Source organism: Haemorhous mexicanus, chromosome 15 (genome assembly GCF_027477595.1).
Source record: "Haemorhous mexicanus isolate bHaeMex1 chromosome 15, bHaeMex1.pri, whole genome shotgun sequence".
NCBI classification, from domain to species: Eukaryota; Metazoa; Chordata; class Aves; order Passeriformes; family Fringillidae; genus Haemorhous; species Haemorhous mexicanus.
The window spans coordinates 15978445-16000763 of record NC_082355.1 but is presented as its reverse complement, the minus strand read 5'-3'; the positions used below and the strand labels follow the sequence as shown (position 1 = coordinate 16000763).

General features: G+C 45.3%; 1 protein-coding gene across 5 annotated transcripts in view; it reads right to left on the bottom strand.

The window, feature by feature from the left end:
• Positions 1-22319, bottom strand: part of LOC132334412 (protocadherin alpha-C2-like) — a 127934-nt gene that overhangs the window by 61110 nt on the left and 44505 nt on the right. The window contains exon 1 of one of the 5 annotated variants that reach the window (XM_059860466.1): positions 13791-16345. The exons of the other annotated variants lie outside the window; for them this stretch is intronic. Within the exon in view, the coding sequence (XP_059716449.1) occupies positions 13791-16205 (2415 nt within the window). The 5' untranslated portion in view covers positions 16206-16345. Of the gene's footprint in view, positions 1-13790; positions 16346-22319 lie in introns of those variants that run through there. 5 annotated transcript variants of the gene reach the window in all.

Sequence of the window (22319 nt, the reverse complement as noted above, 5' to 3'; positions counted from 1 at the left end):
ATTAATTGCTACAGAGGACCCTGTATGAGGTTTTAATCCAAATGAATGAAGAGGAGGAAGATTACCTAAAATAAAGTGTAAAGAAGATGGAGAAGAGAATTGAAGCTTTAAGATGCACAGTGGGGAATACAGGAGAACTGTGAAATTAAAGAATTTTACTTTAGACTGTAAAAGGTGAAAGGAAACGATGGAAAAGATCCCAGAGAGCACCCATTGCTCCTGGGCATCAGTGACAGGTCCCAGATCAGTTTCCTGTCACAACTGAACAAGGCTGTGAGACATGACAGCCAATGTCCCTTGTCCCAAAGCACTGCACACCAGTGACCACCAGGCACTGATGCCTGGGACTATGGGGGGGTGAGTGTGCAAAATCTAGCAAGAAAATGAGTGAGAGTGGGAAACTTCAGGGATTTGCAGAATAAAATCGCTTTTCCCTGCCACAGGATCTTACACTCACTTCTGTAATCTTGATTTTCTACATAATAATTCCAGATTCTTCTGAGCAAGACTCAATTTGCAGAGACCCAGAGAGGGGTAAGAGTTCAGTCTGAAAGGATGAGGCTGATGCCAGAAGATGCTGTGAGCAACCAAGTTAATAGAAAACCACAGACAACGTGTGGAGGGGCCCAGAGCAGGAAAAGCAATAATGGTTTGTACAACCCAGAGAGACTTTAGGAAAGGGATGAGGCACAGCTGTAAGAGGGCTCTGCTCCAAGTGCACTTCCCCACCTACACACAGACACCAGCTCCTGCATCCTTCCTCAGCATCCCTCAGTCTCCAGCATCACTGCTGCTGCTGCTGCTGCTGCTGGAGAGCAGGACCAGCTCCAGGCAGCTGGAGGAGCTGCAAGGAGCAGAGTAGGGGGGAGATGAGATGGGAGCAGTCAGCAACATCTCTGCACTCATCCCCTGGATGGGCACAGGGACAGGAATGAGGCAGCAGGGAGCAGATTTTAGGAAATACAAGAACTGTAATATCAAACACTGTGTTAAAAAAGGATTTGGCTGCATGAAATCATAATTTGGCATGAAATGGTCCTGTGTTGTGCAGGCTGACAGGCACACCTCGGGGTCAAACAGTGGCCAAGGGATTGAGATGATGGTGGAAAGCCACTGATCACAGCTGTCCATGCCCAGCTTCAACACTGCTGTGACAGCTCTGTCAGACTCACCAGTGCAACAAATCCACCCCTGATTTATGGCACCTGAGAGCTCTTGGAAAGGGGAGCAAAGAAAATGGAGATGCAACACAGGAGGTGGGGCAGATTATGATTTGAAGCTCAGAGCAAGGCTTGAGAAGCAGTGGCACTCATGCAGTAACAGGAAGGAAAAATAACTACCCTGGAGCTAAACTGGGGCTTTAGAAATCAAGAGAAGACAAAAGCAAGGTGGGGGCAGAGGAAATTGATCACACATCACAAAAGCAGGAGGTCAGGGGAGCTGGAGTCTGTTCACTGTTACATCAGGGACTTCATGATTTTTGGCAATCATATCTTCATTGGTTCCTCAGAGGTCAGCAATATCTGGGCTCAAATGGCCACAGCAAGGTCTAAAGCACTGCTGCAAAGGGTACTTGGGTATTCTCAAGCAATAAGGTACATAGGCACATGTATAATTTATTGTTTGCACTAGGTGCTGAAGGGAGAAAAGTGTTTGGGGATTTTTAAGTAATCATTAAGTAAATCCGTTCTCAAAATTCCCATTGGAATTCTTAAAACCTCATTGACACAAAATATTTATGGCTTGAATTTAGCAAGACTTCAATATTTGTTTCCTTGGGCAGGAGAGTTCTTACTGAATAGATCAGAGTCATTGGCCCAATGAAATATTCCTTTAAAAGCTGGACTGCATCTGGTGTTCAGCATGAATTAGTGCTGCAGTATTCATACAGAATTACCTTTGTATTTTGCATGATCACACAGGTGGCAAAGCCAAACATTTTTGTGTTCTGAGGGAAACCCACCCTGTTGGGAGCAGCTCCTGGTACAGAGGCAGAGGCTGTGGGATGCAAGAACAGGGTATCCTGCCTGGTCCTCAGCTGCTCCTCCCACAAGGGCACAGATCTCCCAAGCTTACAGAGCACATCTGCAAGCCCTGGAACACCTCAAATGACACCAGGCTTCCAGCTTTTAACAGCTCAGCTGAGCTCAGCAAATTCCTCCCAAACAGAGAAACCACAGCAGGACATGGGAGACTCTGGGTGACAAGCAGGGATGATGATATCAAATGCACCCTCTGAAATCAATCCCCTCTCCTTGGACTAATCAAAACATTGTCCTCCACAAGCAGATAAAGCTGCAGGGTCTCAGCATGACTCCTTGCATTTGATATTCCTTGCAAACTGAGCTCTTTGGAGGCAGATTTTAGGATTGTGCATTTGGAATACCAACTACCACTAGACACATGGTTAGGAAAAAACTAAAATCATGTTCAGCTACACCAGTGTACATCCTGGGTTGCTTTATCACGCTGAATAGTGGTTAAAGACAGAGTTTGGAGGCCTTCAAATCCAGTTCACTGAGAAGGACATATCCCCCCAAGCCACTGCCATGGAGGTCAGGGGAGGATTTCTGTGGAAACAGAGGCAGTCAAAGTCAGGGTTTATAGGAACACTAAAAGCAGTGTGGCTCTGTCTGCTGCTTCAGTGAGAGCAGCAGACTGGGTCTGGTCCCTCTCTCAGGGGTTTATGGATTTTAAATCAGAGTGAAAGGTGAAAACATTTCTGAGGGTAAACTTGACCTCAGGAGAAGGTAAGTAAAAAGAGACAAGCATAGGGGAGGACAAAACAAAAACAGAGAAAAAAAAAGAGGCTTTGAAAGACAGGGAGGTACATCCAGTCCATATTGCTGTCATCTGGGTGCTTGATCTTTAACCATGAGCACCATAGGTGTCTTTCTGCTGTACACACACTGGGAGCAGTCTTGACATTGTATTTTCACAAAGACTTTCAGTCTCCTTTAATCCTTCATTCCAGAATTCTGGCACTTAAATTCATCCACAATGGGAACTCTGCCAAATTTTTACACTGATGAGTTATTTTCTGGTCTTTTTATTGTGCTGAAATACAAAAGCCTGTACAATCTTCAGCCTTGCTAGAATCTCTCTGAACAAACCATTTCAGGTAAAAGCAGCAGAAGAAAATAGCTATTAGATTTCTGAGGTACAAAATATTTTATCTATTATCTTCCATTGTGATACATCTGTTTAATTACTATCCTGTTGCATCTTGCAATTAGTTAAGCTCACCTTTGATACTTATTTGTTTACTTCTCTTAGTTTCTTACACTCCTTGAATATTCTTTTAGGGACACTGTGAAACAGGCTGCCACACACAAGGTGCTGCCTTCAACAGCACCCACGTGCAGGACTCACATTTCTAAACCTTTGTGCTGAAATCAGGGACCCTCCTCTTCCCTGCACCCTGCTCCTGGGCTGGGCACTGTGTTCCTTTTTGGTTTTTTTTCCCTCCAACTCCCCTGTCCTCAGTTCCAGTCCCAATTTAGGTCTGGGCCACAATCATACAACTGCAATTATCAGAAGGTCCTGGCAGCTCTTGGCTGGGTCAGGGCTCTCTGCTGGCAGGACTCAGAGGCAGCTGAGCTTTCCAGCTCTTCCAAGTAGAGTGAACAATAATTTCTCAAAAGTTTGTAACTCAGCCAACCTTAGCAGCTCTTAGTGGCTATCAAGCATGACACAAAGACCACTTCACAACAAATACCAAGTGCTTTTTCCAAAAGGCACTTCAGCAAGACATTGAAAGGAAAGATCAGACATTGCACATCAAAAGCAGTGTGGGCAGCAGGTCAAAGGAAGGGATTGTGCCTCTCTTCTTGGCTCTGGTGAGACCCCAGCTGCAGAGCTGCCTCCAGCCCTTGGGTCCCCTGCACAGGAAGGTCAAGGACCTGTTGGAGTGAGCCCAGAGGAGGCCACCAAACTGATCAGAGGGATTCACAGAATCACTGGGTTGGAAGAGACCTCCAAGACCATCAAGTCCAACCCAGCCCCAACACCTCAACTCAACCCTGGCACCCAGTGCCACATCCAGGCTTTGTTAAACACCCCCAGGGATGGGGACTCCACCACCTCCCTGGGCAGAACATTCCAGAACTTTATCACTCTTTCTGTGAAAAACTTTTTCCTGCTATCCAACCTGAATTTCCCTTGGTGCAGCTTGAGGCTGTGTGCTCTGGTTCTGTCAGTCCCTGGAGACAGAGCCCAGCCCCAGCTGAGCACAGGCACCTTTCAGGAGCTGTGAGAGTGATGAGGGCACCCCTGAGTCTCCTTTTCTCCAGGCTGAGCACCCCCAGCTCCCTCAGGGGTTCCTCTCAGGGTTTGTGTTCCCAGCCCCTCTCCAGCCTCACTGTCCCCTCTGGATGTGCTCAGTGTCCCAAGGTCCTTGCCAAGCTGAGGGGGCAGAGCTGGGCACAGCACTCAGGGTGTGCCCTCAGCAGTGCCCAGGGCAGGGGAAGGATGCCCTCCCTGCTGCTGGATGGAGCATCTCTCCCATGAGGAAAGGCTGAGAGAATTGGGATTGCTCAGCCTGGAGAAGAGAAGCTTCAGGGTGACCTCAGAGTGACCTTCCAGCACCTGAGAGAGTCTAAAAGGAAAATGGAGAGAGACTGTGCAAGAGAATGGAGTTACAGAACAAGGGAGAATGGCTCCCACTGCCAGAGGGCAGGGCTGGGTGGGATATTGGGAATGAGGAATTGTTCCCTGGCAGGGTGGGCTGGCCCTGGCACAGGGTGCCCAGAGCAGCTGGGGCTGCCCCTGGATCCCTGGCAGTGCCCAAGGCCAGGCTGGACATTGGGGCTGGGAGCAGCCAGTGTGAGAAATGACCATCAAACCTGTCTACCAGGTAATGCCCAGGTCCCACCCATCACCACCCTGAGACACCTGAGGGCTCCTGTGGTGACAGGGTTTCTCAGACTTTTTTTGGAGGAAGTAATGGTATGAACACAGCCTAAAATGCTGGAAAGGTTTTCTTCATTCCTCAGAGCTGAAAATACACAAGTCTATGGCTCCAAGACCACCAACTCCAGTTGTTTTTGTTAAATAAAATAGAACAATTTTAAAGCTGCTCATTCTGTTGAAGTTCCTTTCATCTGTTACTGAGGTAAGAGATGGCACATTAACCTATCCTTTGGTTTAAGCAAAATTTTCCCCTATAAACAACATAGATTTGGTCCTGGAAGCAAATTTAGATTGGATCTTTGGATACAAGATGCTACTGCTGACAGGAATTGCTGCTGGTCCATTTTTCCTCTGTTAAAGTATTTACAAAAACAATCCTTTTGGAAGAATTATTACTACATTAAAATTGCATGATATTAAGTGACTCATCACTATTTATAATAGTAAGTAAAAAGTGGTTTTCAGGCAGAACACTTTTATATATAAAATTTCACCACCTTTATTGGAAGGAAACCTTGCTTGAGCATTAGCAGTAGCCAAATATAAACTTGGAACAGTCTAAATATACAGCATTAAGGTTGATAAATAGATGAATTCTGGTACCTTTGAGGTGAGTGGAAACCCTGGGTACAGAGATGTAATAAGTTATGAGATAATGCAATATACATCTGTTTGAGATTGTTAATGTGTTTGGAATGGCCACAAATTATGGAGATTTTCCAGACTGCACACATCAAACACTTACTCCAAGACTCTGATTAATTTAGAGCCAATATACTTTTTTACAAAGGAGGAGAAATGTGTCAGCATTTTCAGAGGGGAAAAAACCTACAACAGAATTGTAGCTATTGTAACTCCACCCTTGTTCTACTTCTGTTCTAACACAATCTCTGTTCTACAGAAACTCTTTGGAGGGAGTAGGGACATTTCAACTCATCTTTGGCTTTTCAAATGACTTGGTCACCCTCTATGTTTCATTTTTTTTCCACCCAATCAAGTTTAATCCAACACTGTCAGTTTTACAAGTTTTCCAGCAACCTCAATTAACTCCATTACCCACATTTTCCTCCTCTCCTAGATGAGAATACAAACAAAACAGAAGAGAAACACTTGGTGATGAGCTATTAATTCATAGAATGGTGACAGCTTGATGGGTTTGGATTTTATTCAAAAGCATCTGGATCCTCCTTGAGCAGGTTGAGTGAAGAGAACCTTTTTCCATAAAACATGACATGACAGTGCTACATTGCCCCACCAGGCTAAGATCTCCAAAGTGATCACACATTTCAGTGCACATTTGTATTCTGCAGCTCTATTCTGACCATGATCAAGCTGGCATCTTTCCATGTTCTGTATTAGCTCAGGTTAATTTTTCCTCTAGTTATTTTAAATAAGGTGAAAGGCATTCAAGAGGTGAAATGCCTTGTAGAGAGCCAGTGTTGTAAATGAGAAGACAGGAACTTGCTAATTCTAATCCCCAGACAAATATATAATACGATTAAAACAAAGATGAAAGTGCAAATTGCAGTCCTAAACCAACAACCCCAGCTCCTTTGAAGCTATTCCAGCTGGCAACTTGGAGTGCACAAGTCATTTGCGGGGGTGATTTTACTCCACCAGCCCCAAAAAGGTGAGATAAGGTAGCAGTTATATCTCCTCTGACTGCAGGGAAAGAATCACTTCCTTTTTCCACCAAATTTCCTTCCACCAATATGATATTGAAAACAAATAGCTTTAGAGATTGATTACCTTTAGGGTATTTGTGATTGTTCAATTGAAAAAACCAAAATAAAACACGTACACAACAATAAAACAAATCCAAACACGTGAAGGATTCACTTGGAGGAATATATATAAATAACAGAATCAACATAAGCCATCTTCCACAAGATTAGTATTCTACAAAGAAGAAAACTGAGTCAACTTCTCCATTGAGGACAACACAGAATCACAGACTGGCTGAGCTTGGAAGTGATCTCTGGAGATTGGCTGCTCCAGCCCCACTTCCTGAGCAGGACCAAGCCAGGCTGTCTGGGACCATGTCCAGATGGCTTTTGAGTATCTGCAAGGATGAAGACTTCACAATCTCCCTGGGCAACCTGTGCCAGTGCTCAGCATCCTCACAGCAGGAAAAACCCCAACCAACAAAACAAATTACTTCAGCTCAGACAGAGCATCCTCCTCTTTTCTTCTCACTGGGCACCCTTGCAAAGAGCCTGGCTCTCTTTTCATACAGCATGAGATCCCCCCAGCCCCACAGCCTCTCTTCTCTTCTCTTGGCTAAAAAGTCCCAGCTCTCTGTCCTTCCACACAAGAGAAATGTTTCAGGCCCTTTGCTATCCTCGAGATCCACCACTGGCCTGTTCCAGTGGCTCCACATCTGTCTTTTATAGAAATCACAAAGCTGAAAGACTGAATTCAAGCTTTCATTGAAATGTGTTCATGCTACAACTGTGATCACAATACTGCAAATTAATATCATCTACTGAAAACTGCTTTAACCAGAAGGATAAAGCACCAATCTCCACATAACTTTTGGCTACAAAGCAGAACCTAAAAGCTGTCTAAAACAGGTTCCCAAGACACAGAGCAAACAGCTCTGTGTAGTTCAAAAGATGAAAAGCCCACTCAGCTGTAAGGCTTCCCTGCTCCCTTGCTTCTGACCCCAACAAAGGAATTGGAAAAGGTTGAGAAGCAACACCACAGAACCTTTTGGAATCAGTTCCTTTGGGTTTTGTGAGGGAACATCATAAACTTTGATTTTGCAGGCTGGTGGGGCAAAGATGTTTGACTTTTGCAGAGTAAGAAAGAAGTAAAAAGCCACTGAAAACAGTGTCAAGACCCATCAGACTGGGAGCAGTCATGGGGGAGATGGAGGAACTTAACAGATCAAAATATGAAAATCATTCCTTTGGAGAAGAAAGAATCCAAAGAACAAAAATATGTTCATTTTCCTTAGAGAGACTGCTCAAAGACTAGAGGCTTCAAACCTCTTTTTTTTTTAATGTACCTTCTTTCTATGATATTTAACTTCCAGTTGCCTTATTGGTCAAATCTGCTTTTATTCTCCAAATGCCCCTGATAGCACCAAATCTTTGAGCTATTGCCCTGCCTGTTCTTTGCCTTACAAATTCTCAATTAAATTTTTACAAAGGAGGAGAAATGTGTCAGCATTTTCAGAGGGGAAAAAACCTACAACAGAATTGTAGCTATTGTAACTCCACCCTTGTTCTACTTCTGTTCTAACACAATCTCACCTTCATTCCTATGTGCCTGCTTGCCCCCTTTTTAGTTTGGGTGCTGGATTTTGTCACCATTCTTTTGATTAATTGTGTGATTTTAAATAATCTTTAGCAAGTCACAACTCCATTTGTTATTTTGCAACAAGCAAGCTGTAACCCCAGAAATTACCACAGTTATACTGAGCCACACTAAAACCCAGCAGCTTGTCTCCAGTGGGAAGCAGAGGATGCACAAGGCATTGGTACAAAAACATGGCCCACATGGACCAATGATCCCCTAGAGCCACCATCCCATTTCATGACAATTAATCTGTATTTTCCTCTGTTTTCAGTATCTTGGGTGTGACATTGAATATGTGACAAGTTACTGAAGGGAACAGAAATTGCTGTCACCAAGGAAGAACCAAAAAAATCCTCAATTCCCCACTACCTGATTTCCATCATAGATTTCTGAAAGAACTGATAAATAAAAGCATAGGGGTGAAGAGAATTTGTTTTGGCTGAGGTTTTTTGGGGGGGTTAAATATAAACCTGTCAAGTCCGAAGTAGAATAATCTCATTGAAGAAAAACAGCTGTAGATATTTAAAATGGTGAAATCCAGCCTGTGTGACCACAAGCCCATTACCTGTTTGTTTGGATACAAATTTGGAGGAAGGACTAAAAGGGAAATGAAGATAGACTGAAAAGTAAGGAAAACACTCATAGATTTATCAAAGACAACAATTTGCTAGACTGTTTTCAATTCTCTTCAATAAAAACAAACTGAAATTCATCTCATCTATTCTGATTTTAGGAAAACATTGAATACAGTGCAGCATTAAAAGTTTAAGACACAAGAAGTTGGGCTATTCTAACAACAGTTCCAGAGGACAATCATATGGAATCATTCACTTCAAAATCTGGATATCTGTCAAAATAAAGGTCATTCATTTGCTCTCAGTGCTGTCTGTAGGCTTTGTCTAAACACAGACATATATATATATATATATACATATATAACTAAGGATGATTTGTTCTGAGCAGGTGACTAAGACTTTTTAACATCTAAGGCTCAAACATCCAGCATTTAGATGGATGAATTTAGGCAGAAGAACCATCATGGGAATTAACCTTTTCCCATGCACCTCTACCCCCAAAGAAGTTCTGCAATAATACCTATGTGACTGATTAATCAGCTTATTAAAACAGTGGAGGAGGTAATTGGCGTCCCAAGAGGAATCAGGTGATGTATTCCCTATGAACTGGGCAAGGAAATATTCCTATCTACATAAGAAGTCCTTTCTCTCAAACATATGTCAGTCTGGTCACATATTTGCAAGAAAAGCAAGAAATATATATCCAAAAATTAAAAACTAATGCTGAGAAGGGATATCAGCATAACCAGGTAAGTGCAGAGGTGACCATAGGAAAAAAGACTGAAAGAGATCAACTTGTTTAGCTTGGTAAAACAAAGGCTAAGATAGGATCTGATTGCTTTCTAAGCCATGGATAAAGCAAGATGCAAAGAGGGAAAGAACTACTCATACTAAAAGGGAATTGCTGGCACAAAATCAAAAGTCTACAAACTCACAGCAAAGAACAGTTGGCAGGATGTCAGAAGAGCATTTCAAAGCCTTAGAGGAATTACTTTCCAATAGGAATAATGGGCACAGTCTAGTGAATTTTGTAATTAAAATTATTATTTTTACAATTAAAATGTAAATATTTGAATTTAAATACTTGAGATTAAATTGTGACTGATACAGGAACGGACTGGACTTGATATAAATGATGTTTTCTTGTGTTATGCTTTTGTACAAGGATTTCCCTTCCTCAGCCCATGTCACCATTCAACCCCATCCTTCCCTTCCCCTTCTCCATCTCTAAATACAATCAAATTACTCTTCACATGCCCTCAAGCCCTTTGTCTCAACCAGCTCCTCCTGTCACTCTCCCTTCCCCTGCCTCTAAAAATAGCACTCCAAGGCAGGCATCAGACAAGAAAAGCCAGAAGTCAGGGTCAGAAGGAGGCACTTTTCCTTGGTGAATTTTCTTTGATCACTGCTCCTTCTAGAATTTCCTAGGCCTGACCCCAAGAGTAACTTTCATAGCCAAGAAATCTTCCTAAAAACTGAATTCCTGTAAGGTGGACATGAGACTGCAGGCTCTAGACAGGTTGTTATTAGCAGTGACAGGAGGAATTGGGAAGGTGCTTCACTCTTACACCTGCTGTGCTCTTCCCATCAGAATGAGCCACAGGGAGGGCTTGACACACATCTGCTCTTCACTTGTGTGAGGAAGCCACTGATGCTTAGCCTGAAGCAGTTCAGCCTCAATTGCCAGCCTGTCTCAATGGAAGTGGATCCATTTTTGTCACAGGAAATGCATGCCACGTTGTGCAAAATTATTCCACTCCCATTACAGTTGAGCGAGAAAAATTCTCCATGGCAAGGTTTGCATCTATTTTTGGGTGTAACCTCAATATCGAATGCCAAGTCACAGAGAGGTCACTGTGCTCTGAATGTAGAAATATCTCACAGGCCTTTTGTGCAGCACAATGGCCAACACAAGCAAACAAAAGAACTGGAGCAATCCATGGCTACATGACAATCCCAGAAATCAGTCAGGGAACCACTGCTTACTTTAGTAATCACTCCTGCCTTTGTCTCTCACACAGCACAGCAGCGTGCCCAGCTCCTCACTTAGCTGCCATTTATGCCGTGCTGCAGAAAGACACAACAAAATACTGGAAAAGAGACAATTACAGTTTACTCTACTGCTCTCAGGGCCATACACAGAGCTATTCATAGCTCTAACCCAAATAGAAAACCTAAAAGCCCAAATGGGTCTCATGCATCTGCATGTGTAAAAACATTCAAGCCTATTGTTTAATTCAGTAGCAAAAGCAGAACAGGAGTAAAGAAATCAACCTGAATTTTGAAAATACACCTAATTTCTAGAAATTCAATAAATTTTCATATATGCATCCCTTTTTCTATCCTTCATGTACTGAAAATCGTTATCACCTTCTCAATTAAAAAAACCAACAAAATAAAAATCAGGTCTAGTTAAGTTCTGCTAAAATTGTAATTTTTAAATACTTTTCAGTGCTTTGAATGATAACTATGAAGTTGATCCTAGTGCCTTTTAAATATTTCCAACTTTCTTTTTGTTACATTTATATTCTTAGGGAGGAATACAATCACTCCTCCTCAAAAGCTCAAAGGGCCATGTAGGTTTATATTTTTAATTCCAAATGAATCAGTCTGAAAACACTTACAGACTACATTTAGTCAACATCCAAAATTAAATTTTGAAATTTTTAACTGAAACTTCTTATGGTACATGCATACATACATATATGTGTGTGTGTGTTTATATAAACTTTATACATATTTATATATTTTATATTATATGTGTCTTGTATATTATATAGTATATACTATATATTTTTATATATAGTATTTATTAAATATATTAAATAAAATAAATAAATAAATAAATATAAAGTTAATTCTACAGCTCAAATGCCACTGGAATATCAGCACCAAATTAATAATAACCATATTAATAAGCATGATTTTGGTTTCAAGGGTAGATTGATTTTTGCAGTCTCTGCCTCTTCTCCCCTACTCAGCTCAATTAATGAATTAATGTAAAGCCTTTGGGCTTTCCACATAAGCCATATCTATGGTTGCCCATCTCAAAAGGTGTCTCATGTTACAAGTTTAAAAATTCACCTGAATGGTGAAATACAGCAAGATGCAATGTTCTAATTATGAAGATTATGGATCCTTGGGCATTTTTGTTATTATTTGGTTCTTTTATGTGTTGGTAACCTGAGTTTCCAGAACTTGCTCAACTGGAACAAAGAAATAAGTTGAGATGGTTTTTCGAGGGTTTTTGTTTGGTTTTCTTCGTTGTTATATACATGTCATCACTATTTTTAGTTTTGCAATTATGAACTACTCTCCAGCCAAAGTTACACACCCCAGACACTGTCAGGGCTCTTGCAGACACCTTCTGAGTCAAGATATTGCCAAAACACTTTCCACCTCCCCACTACAAAGGTCCTAACTCAACTTTTTTTGTTTTTCAGATCCTCAAATAATCCATGATATTCCAAAGTATCCAATGCATTAGGTACAGATTCTTTACATACTGCCAACTGCTATTTTCCTAGGCTCTACAGTTTCTTCAGGAAGGACATCAATTCTTCTTCTTTTGCAGGACCTAGGTATTCCGCACACCCCTCTTTGAACAGTGAGAGACCCATAATATCTGCAGCCCTCTGCTACTACAGAGAACAGAATTTAAAACTAATTATGACTGATTAAATACCAGGAAAACCATCATGTGTAAATCAAATCTGGTCAACACATAAAAAAGGAAAAGTATGATGAGCTCATTGCATTATGAAGAGCAAATTTGGAACTTAACTAGGAGGGAAAGCTTACCAAAATTCACTACTTGAAAATTCAAGAGTTATAAACCAAAATGTTATATAGTTGAATGTATATTTGATTGTCCAAAGAAATTATTGAAGCTACGCTTACATCAAGGTTCAAAAAGGAGTTGGGCATTTACATATATTTAAAGGTACAATAAAGATTTCAAAGGTGGAAATAAATATAATGGCTACAGATTTAGGACAGCCTCTAATATTTGTAAACTAGAATAAAAAAACAAAAGCAGAGAGCAGATTTACCATATCTGTCTAACCTGAGTTCTTACATTTCCCTTGGAAACCTCTGGAGCAGCTCCTACCAGACACAGAGCACTGGCCTGCACACACCCAACAGTTGGTTACTGCTATGCACACCAAGGAATTTGACAGTCTGCAGGCAAAACATCTCAAAACTTCATAAAAATATAAAGATGACTCACAGGACCTATTAAAAATAGATATAAGACAACTGAATCTTGGACAAGTAATGCAGCAACACCCAGCAGATTAGGCCTGCAGACACACCATGTGGCCCTACATTGTGCTCACAGGAGGATATTTTCTCCTGCAAAGTCACTCATCACACTACTGAGAAGAAACCAGCTTGGTCAGAGGCCCAGAAGAGAATTGTTTTAGATTCACAAAACCTATGGATTGCTTGGAAAGTGAGATGAGCACTCCAAGTCACATTTCCTAAAGAGGTGCTGGCTATGGAATTACAGCTATTCCACCACAGAGTCACCTTAGGCATTGCAAACCACATCTTGGCTCAACAAACTACTCTCCCTCAAAGAAAAAAATCTCAGGAATATCAGGGCAGGGGTAAATAAGATTTCAAAAAATAAAATCACAGACTCCATACAGTGTATCTTAGAACCACCCATTGATTAGAAACTTGCATGGACTTGTATCATGTCCCTACTCAGCTCTCTGAAGACAATGGCTTGGCTTGCAAGGTATTTTGTTTTCACTTACACCTTCACCTTCAGTTGTGTCTAAAGGTCCTTAATGTTTACAGCGGAAAAAAAAAAAAATCTCTTTTGTCATCCCATGACAATATTTCAGCCAAAGAGATTCTTGGCTTTAGGAAATACATAAAAGAAACTTAAATTTCCTCCAGGTGCCATGAATTGATGGCTATTTTCCTGCAAATGCCCTCAGTATGTTCTGCACGAGGCCAAGAAAACAAGTGAAAGGAAGAAGCACTTACCATGAGGACAGCGCTCAGGCGGTCACTTTGGACCTGCTGCACTTGGATGCAGGGTCCTGGCACTTGTAACCTTGAGCCACTGGGAACATTCCCAGCATCTCCATTGGGGATGCTGCTGTTACCAGGCCCAAGACCTACAGATGCCCTGTACAAGTAGGTGTGAGTGAGTTTGCCCACACCGGTGACCTCCAGCATGTCTGGTGGGAGGTGGGAGCTGGGGAGCATGTGCACACTGTAGCAATACTTTTTATAGTCCTCAGCTGGGCAGCAGCAGCCGCTGCAGCAGCAAGTCCGGCACCAGCAGAGCCGGACGACGGCGAGGAAGAAGACGAACGCCGCGAAGATGAACGAGACACAGGCAAGGGAAACGATCAAGTAGATGTTGGTGGCGTTGAGCAGTGGTGGTGGCTCCCCGCTGTCATCGAAGTCGGGCAGTGCCTGGGGCAGGGTGTCAGCCAGCAGGATGCCCACTGTCACGGTGGAGGAGAGCGGCGGGTCCCCGTGGTCCCGCACCACCACCACCACCTTGTGCTTGAGGAAGTCGGTGGAGCGCATGGAGCGCGTGGTGCGCAGCTCGCCGGTGTGCGGCGACAGCTGGAACAGGGTGGAGTCGGAGGAATGGACCAGGTGGTAGGAAAGCCACCCGTTCTGTGCATTGTCCTCGTCGTCTGCCACCACTTTGGTCACCAGGTAGTCCTCATCAGCCAGGCGGGGCACAACTTCCACAGCTACTGAGCCATTCTGGCTGGTGGGGTACAGGATGGCTGGGGCATTGTCATTCTGGTCTGAGATGTAAACATTCACTGTTATGGCAGCACTCAAGGCTGGTGACCCGTTGTCCTTGGCTTCCACTTGGAAATGGAAGCTCCTAAGCTGCTCAAAATCAAAGGCACGTTTTGCATAGATGCTCCCATTGGCCAAGTTCATAGACAAAAAGCTGGTCAGGGCACTGCCTGCAACTGTGGAATTCCTGAGCGTGTAAGAGACCCGTCCATTCTCCCCTATATCAGGGTCAGATGCCGAGACCTGGTAGAGAAAAGCACCAAATGGATTGTTCTCCTCTACAAACACATTGTATGCATCAGCACCGAAGACAGGGGGGTTATCATTCACATCAGAAATCTGCACCCAAACAGTCTTCTGAGTGGTGAGAGGAGGAGAACCCAAGTCCGTGGCAGTAATGGTGATGTTGTACTCACTGGTCAGCTCTCGGTCCAGAAGCTCGCTGGTGACAAGGCTGTAGTAGTTTTGAAGGGAAGGCTTTAACTGGAAGGGAAGGTTTTCAGAGATCTGGCAGGTTACTTTCCCATTCTCCCCAGGGTCCTTATCCAAAATACTCAGCAGAGCTATCACCGTGCCAGGAACAGCATCTTCGGGAACAGGACTGGAAAGGGATGTAATCGTAATCTCTGGGCCATGATTGTTCACATCTGTGATTTCCACCAGCAGCTTAGCTGTGCTGGACATGCCAAATGCCCCATTATCCCTTGCCTCAATCAGCATCTCGAGAAGGGGTCTCTGAACAGCTAAAACGCCATTGACTGTCACCTCCCCAGTGTGTGGGTGAATTGAGAACATTCGCTGTAAGTCAGCAGAAGTTGTATTGCTAAAGGAATACCTGACCTCTCCATTTGGACCTTCATCCAAGTCCGTGGCGTGCACTTGGACTACCAAAGTGCCACTGGGGGAGTTCTCCAAGACACTCGCCCTGTAGACCGAGTGCTCAAATTCTGGTGCATTGTCATTGCTATCCAGCACAGTCACAATGACTGGGACATCACCAGACTTTGGAGGGTTCCCACCATCTTTGGCTGTAAGCACAAGTCTGTGAGTGGCTTGCTGCTCCCTGTCTAAGGCTTTCTTCAGCACCAATTCAGGATATTTACTCCCATCCCCACGAATCTGCATTTCCAGATTGAAATGTTCATCAGGGCTCAGAGTATAATTCTGGACACTGTTAGCACCTTCATCCAGATCTTGGGCATTGGGGAGTGTAAACCGTGCCCCAGGTGACAGGAACTCCGGCATGTTTATATGATATTCACTTAAGGGAAAGCTGGGGGAGTTGTCATTTATGTCCAAGACTTTGAATTCCATCCTGTAAAGCTCTAGAGGGTTTTCTAACACGAGCTCGTAATTCAGAAGACAGACAGACTTTAACTCACAAAGCTGCTCTCTGTCTATGGGCTCGTTAACAGACAAAGCCCCTGTGCTGGCATTTATATTAAAATATTGCTTACTTGAACCGGTGATCATGCGAAATTTCCGAGCTGAAAGTGTAGCTGCCTCTATTCCTAAATCCTTCGCTATGTTCCCAACAGACGCTCCACGCTCTGTTTCCTCGGCGATGGAATACACTATTTGCCCGTCCGCGGTGCAGCAAATAAGGCAGAAAACCATTAAATAGCCCCGCATGCTTCCTCCCCTGGCTCAGCTCCCCGCAGACCGGCTCAGCAGGAACATAATCCAGAATTTCAGCAAACACCCCAAGTTCCCGGCGCGAAGCGATCGGGCACCGGGGCGCACCGGTGGCAAGTTCGGTGCAGGCGCGGGAGGCTCCGCGGCGGCTCCGCTCCCCCCCGGCCGTGCCGCCGGCTGCCGTGCGGGGCTCGGCGGCAGCTCCGCAGCGCTGCGCCCGCCGCCGCCGCTCGCTGTGACCGGAGCGCCGGCCCCGCGCGGTTCTTAGACGGGCAGCGGCGGCGGCGGCGCCACCCAGAGGACGCGGAGACACCCGCGGCACCGGGGGAGGGGGCTGCGCTCCCCCCGCCGCCGCTGTCCCGCCGGCCGGCGGCGGCTTCTCCTCCGCTTCTCTTCTTCACCTCTTCTTTTAACGCCCCGACGGAGATGGAGCGGGGGGCTGCGCGCAGCCGAGTGCGCGTCATGGATGTGTTTCCGTGAAAAAGAGAGGCAGAGCAGAGCCCCCTCCTCCCTCGGCTCCTTGCGGGAGAGGCAGCGAGAGGATGCGCTGTCAGAGAACCGCGGTGGAAGGGAAAGGTGGATGAGAAGTGACAGGCATCGGCTAAACATGGGTCAGCACAGCCCAGACACGCTCCGGCTGAGCACAACATTTCCCAGAGGGGGTTTAAGAGCACAATTAGAGGAGGCAGTCGACTCTACCCCTGTTAAACTTTACGGGAAAAAAAAAAAAAAAAAAAAAAAAAAAAAAAAAAAAAAAGCGGGGGGGAAGCAAACATGAAAAAAGGAAAAAAGAAAAAAAAGCTCTTTCTTGCTTCCCTGCTTCACCTTCTAAACATGGGAAATGAACACGAATTATTGGAGAGAAGGGTCTCTGCTCTCACACTCAGATCACCCCCAGCCACAGATGTGCTCCCATCCAGCCTTCCAAAGCAGGATGGGGGTGGCTCTGGTGTCAGGGGGAAATGGGAGGCTGCAGCAGTTCAATTACTCACATAGAAATAAATATCAGCACCAAAGAGGTTTTGCATTAAGGACATGCCCAGGGATTGTGGGGAGAGATGAGCTGATAGCACAAAGAGACTGCAGATCATGAGTGGAAAAAAAATAACATCAAAGCTCTCTGCTCCCTCAGCTTTCCACACAGAGGGAACAGTTATCAAATACACCCCAAAGCAGGTTACAAGAGGGCAGAAAAGCATTGGAAAATATCCTCCTGGAAAACCTTCCTGGAAAGATCTTCAGCAGCAGTTTATACAGATGGGCCCTGGCAGCATCTCTATCTCCTCTGTTTCCACTTCCCTTCTGTGAGAGCTTGTTGTGATGAGATCCTGATTGATCAAAAGCAAGAGGCTATAAATGTGTGACAAGGACAGATCTTCAACCTTCTCATATTCATTGCGCTTCTTTCTGCAGCTGAGAATTTCCAGGCAAGTGAAACAGAACATTTCAATTATATATAGTATGCATAGGGCCTTTCAAAAAGGGAGAAAATCTGGAGCACAGCCAAAAGTTGTACATTAAATTTTAAAAAAATAAAAATCAATACATCTGTTTGCATCTTCACAACTCAGCAAAGCCTCACAGTGAGGTTCTCATCCTGGCACACTGGAACAGATCTTGGTCTGCTCCAGCACAACTGTCTGCAGATGTGATTTTTTTAACTCCAGGAGGTCCTGGCAGTACCTGAATGTTGCATTTTACTTCTGCTCATTGATGCTACCGAATCCCTTACAGCTCAGGGGTAGCAGGGGCAGCAGCAGAAAGCTGAGAGAAAGCTACAGAGCTGCTGCTGTGCACCCACCTCAATCTACAGAGGACATAAATGTGTCAATATTTATTTGTGGAGGAGAACAAATGTATCAATAAAAATAACCCATTGCACACCATATACAATGCAAGTACTCATGGTTTGCTGCTTACCCCTTTTTCTTTTCTTGATTGTTAAGTGCAGAAATACCCAATTCCTATCCAATTACTACAGAATGGTCATCCAGCCTCCCCCCACTCCCAATCTGCCCTTGATTCCTCTTCTGCAATGATGTCACCTACAATACCTGAGAAGCTGCTGGGTTTTCTGCTCTGTAGTGATGCACAGTCGTTCTAAACACCCTGAACCAATGCAATAACATCTATTAAAGTCACAGGAAAGACTGTTGTATTTCCTTAACATTAACCTGCAGCAAGGATAAATCCATCTGTCCAGGAAGAGCTGAAAAGCCACATGTTGATCCCTCAGGTGCACACACAGGTAAAACACACAGCCTCCACCTGCCCATCTGTGACTCAGTTTACAATGAAGAAACCCAAGAATTTTGGGCTCAACATCCTCCTGTTGAGCAGACAAACCCCCTCAAAGGCAGGTTTTCCTCAAATATAATACTGGAACAACAAGCTGTAGTTATTTATTGTGGTGCCTGAAATACTAGCAGGGCTAGCAGAAACTGATTAGTGAATGGCCAAAATCAAAGCAATTGCACATTTGCCTCTCAGATGTACTCACCTTTTGAGAAGTATCAGCAGCCTACAATGATATTAGTCTTTATTCCATTCATTTACTACTCATTTACCATGAAATAAGTTCTTCATCTTTCTGCTATATCTCTAATTTTGCAGCATTGCCCAGTGCTTGTTTACAGGAATCTAAGTGAATTCGTCTTCACTTGTTTTTAACATTATTTTTAACCTCACCACCCCCGTTTTACTGTTTTGGCGTAGCTTGTCCTCCTGTCACTTTCCACTGGGGACAGTGATGTGTCAGGCAGCTTTGCTCACCAGAATGTGCACGTAGCCAGCACCATCTCAGCACCCAGATCCTGCCACACTGCCTTCCCAACCCAGCACAGTTTCCCAACCCAGAAACACGAGTTTCTGATGCCCACAGCACTCAGGTAAGCTCAGGGTCACAGCCAAGATCCAGTGCTCAGTAATATTAAATATCGAGGGCCAGTCACAACACAGACACTGCTGCCATGAAGGGAATAACAGAGTTGTGCCACGGGGGCAGAATCCAGCCTTGCCCGTTGTGTGAAGCCACTGCTCTGCTTGGCTAAATCCCAGGCATGTCCCTCCCTGCCTGTTTGTGCTTTCGCTTCCACATCCAGCTCAAGGCAGTCTCAAGTGTGCCTTTACACACAGGGTCCCCTCTCACTTTTTGGGCCACCCTTCCACCTAATCCTTCTTTTCAAAGGTCTCCTCTCCATTACAATTCACTGACCCTAATTACATTACTATGCTGTATTAAAGAATTAAGTTGTATTAAACACCTTTAACACAGACACTTCCCTTGGTATCACAGCAGACAATCTAACCTCTATTTAAACCTCCTCATCTTACATTTGCCTTCAGTTAGCCATATCCAAACCATTCCCTATTCCCTTCTTTCTCCTGGACCCATTCTTAGAGCCCGTTTGATCCAACTGACAGAGGAATTCATCTTTGTAATCCTTCTGAGGTACCATTCATTTCTACAAGCCCCCTCACCATGTCTCACTCCCTGACATGTTCAGCGAGCTCTTCCTCCACGTTCCTCTGCCCTCACACCGCCCTCGGGGCGCACTCATTCTCCCTCCCTGCCTTACATTTTCCGGCAATCCTCCCCTCTCCCTGCGGTTAGACGCCACCAGTCCAGCCACGCACGTTGTGCTTCTGGTGGCTGCCAGAAGAAACTGTTACACCAGCAAAGGCAAAAGCGAAAGGCGGAATGCAAAACCGGTTTATGCGGTCGCTGTGGAGCACCACACGAAGGGACGCTCGTGTTTGAACATCATTATTATGTCACCGATGATTTAAAAGCGCCGTTTCCGCGGGCAATGCATCAGAGATGGTGCCTTCGATGGGGGTTTGCAGGACACGTCCTGCTCCGTGCTGGGGCTTGGGACAATCCCAGGGGCGCTCACCAGAACCGAGGGGCGCCCATTGGTGCTCAATTAGGGCACTGAACTTCAGCGGGAGGATCAGTGAAGGAGAAGGGACGGAACAACAGCTCCGCTGTTTCTCCTGCCACGGAAACCGATGAGCTCTGCGCGGCGCAGGTGCCCCCGGAGGGCAGCTCGAGCCCCCACCGCCGCCTAAAGGAGTACATGAAAATCTCCCACAATAATGAGTACCCGGCAGTACATAGGGTCTGCCTGCCAACCAAGGACGACTGGACGTCGGGCCGAGCCCAGATCGCCACCACGGAGCCGCCGACGGAAGTGCAAGGACCCTGCTATTCCCTTTCACACGAGAGGAAGGACGGGGGTGCCCCGGAGACCCCAGACACCGGGCTCCTCCCGCTCGGGAGGTGTGTGTGGCAGGCAGCCCGCGCTGAGCCCTGCCGGAGCCCCCCAGCCCGGGCTCGCTCTCAGCCCCGCGCTTCTCCCGGTGGACGGGACGGAAAGAATTTTGGCAGCATCGCCGCGCTGATCTGCTGTGAGCCCCTCTTCTTTGCCAAGGCGGGCTGCGCCTGCTGGTAGAGCAAGCAGTGGTGTCAGGATGCCCCTCAAAAAGCTCGCAGCTGCTCCTTGGGGACGCGGGAGCAGAGATGACTTTTAGCTATCAGCAGCCCGGAATAACAATCTCATATGCAGAGGATTTCTAGATTCCCACAAAAATCCTCATTAACCGCATCGAGGCACAGAAACAGGGACCCACTACATGCTATTCAGTACATCGCAGGCAAGATCTCGTCTCTTTAACACGAGGGCACAGTTCGGTCTGTTGACCCCCAGTCAGTGACCACCGGACTTGACGGAAGCTGCCGGGGAAGACACCAGCGACAGCGGCTACGGGGGCTCAGTCCCGCTCGGCAGGCAGGAGCGGCTCCGAGCCGAGTACTCGGAGTCTCTGACAACTCCGAGGCAGCCGTGCCGAGCATTTCCCTGCCTTTAAAATCTCGTTTGGAAGCAGCAAAACATCCTCCGCCAGCACGGCGGAGCAGGCGCTGCTGGCGCTGCCGCTTCGCCCCCGCTCCTCCCGCCCCCGGAGCCGCCCGCAGAAACGCTCGGCAGCGCTCCCGGCTGCCAGCCCCGCCTCGGCTGCCGGGACTGCTCCGTGCCGGATAACCCCGCCTTAATCAGCATCTCTCCCCAGAAAAACGGGCGGAGGCAAGAACAGCCTGGGCTTGCAGCGACTGACGGCTTTGCGTGAAATTGGCAGCGTTTATTCAGGGCACTGACGGATATTCTAGAGCCTTCTGTTAACCACTCCTGTCCGGACTATTCCACCGAGTAAAAGTATCCACGAGCTGTTTCTGAAGTTCAGATTGCCTTATGTTTCTAACAGAAATATTGAAATATTTTCTCGACAGTGTACGTCTAAAACAAACCCCTACAAATTCGTCAATTCATTCTTACAGTCAGAGAAACCAAGGGGAACCGAACAGAAGCCAATTCCTGCTGTGCCCCAAACGGCACTGGGACCCCACATCGCCCTTAATCATAACCTAAAGAAACGAGTCCCTTCCCACATCTGTGAGCAAACGCTGTTTCTCCATCTTCTGCAGAGGTAGATAAATCTGTTTATAAGCTTTTATAAGCTAGAGCTTACAAACAGATTTATCTATCTCTGTAGAAGGTTTTTCCTCTAGAAATCCGTGGATCTTGGTTTTTCCTTTAGAAATCCGTGGTTCCATCACACCCATGTGAATAGAGGAAAGAAGTGACAGTTCTACAGAGCTGGAGCAAACCCTGCTCCTTACAAGTGAAGTAGTTCATGCATAGGTAAGTGCTGATGACCCACTCCCCTTCAGCACGCGACTCCCGTTCACGATCAAAGGAGACTAAATAAACAATCCCCAGCAAATACACAAAGAACTCAAACTTAAAGCCGGTACTAAGTGATCTAAGAGAAGAAAAGAGAAAATGGTGGAACACATTGAAATGCTTTTCTACGGATCGACGAGAGATAACCCACTCCTACGATACTTTTCAAAAAGGATATGAAGTTTTCAAACTTCGTTGGTGTTTTCTGTACACCTATAAGCACCATTCTCGTAATTTTGGAAACAACGATCTGTCATTTAAATTCTACAGTCCGTGTCCTCCCTCAAAACCCAACCAAGTGTACTTAGTCAAAGCAAAAATACCGCGTTTACACATATAACTGTGTCTTAAAAATATGGGGATTAACCAA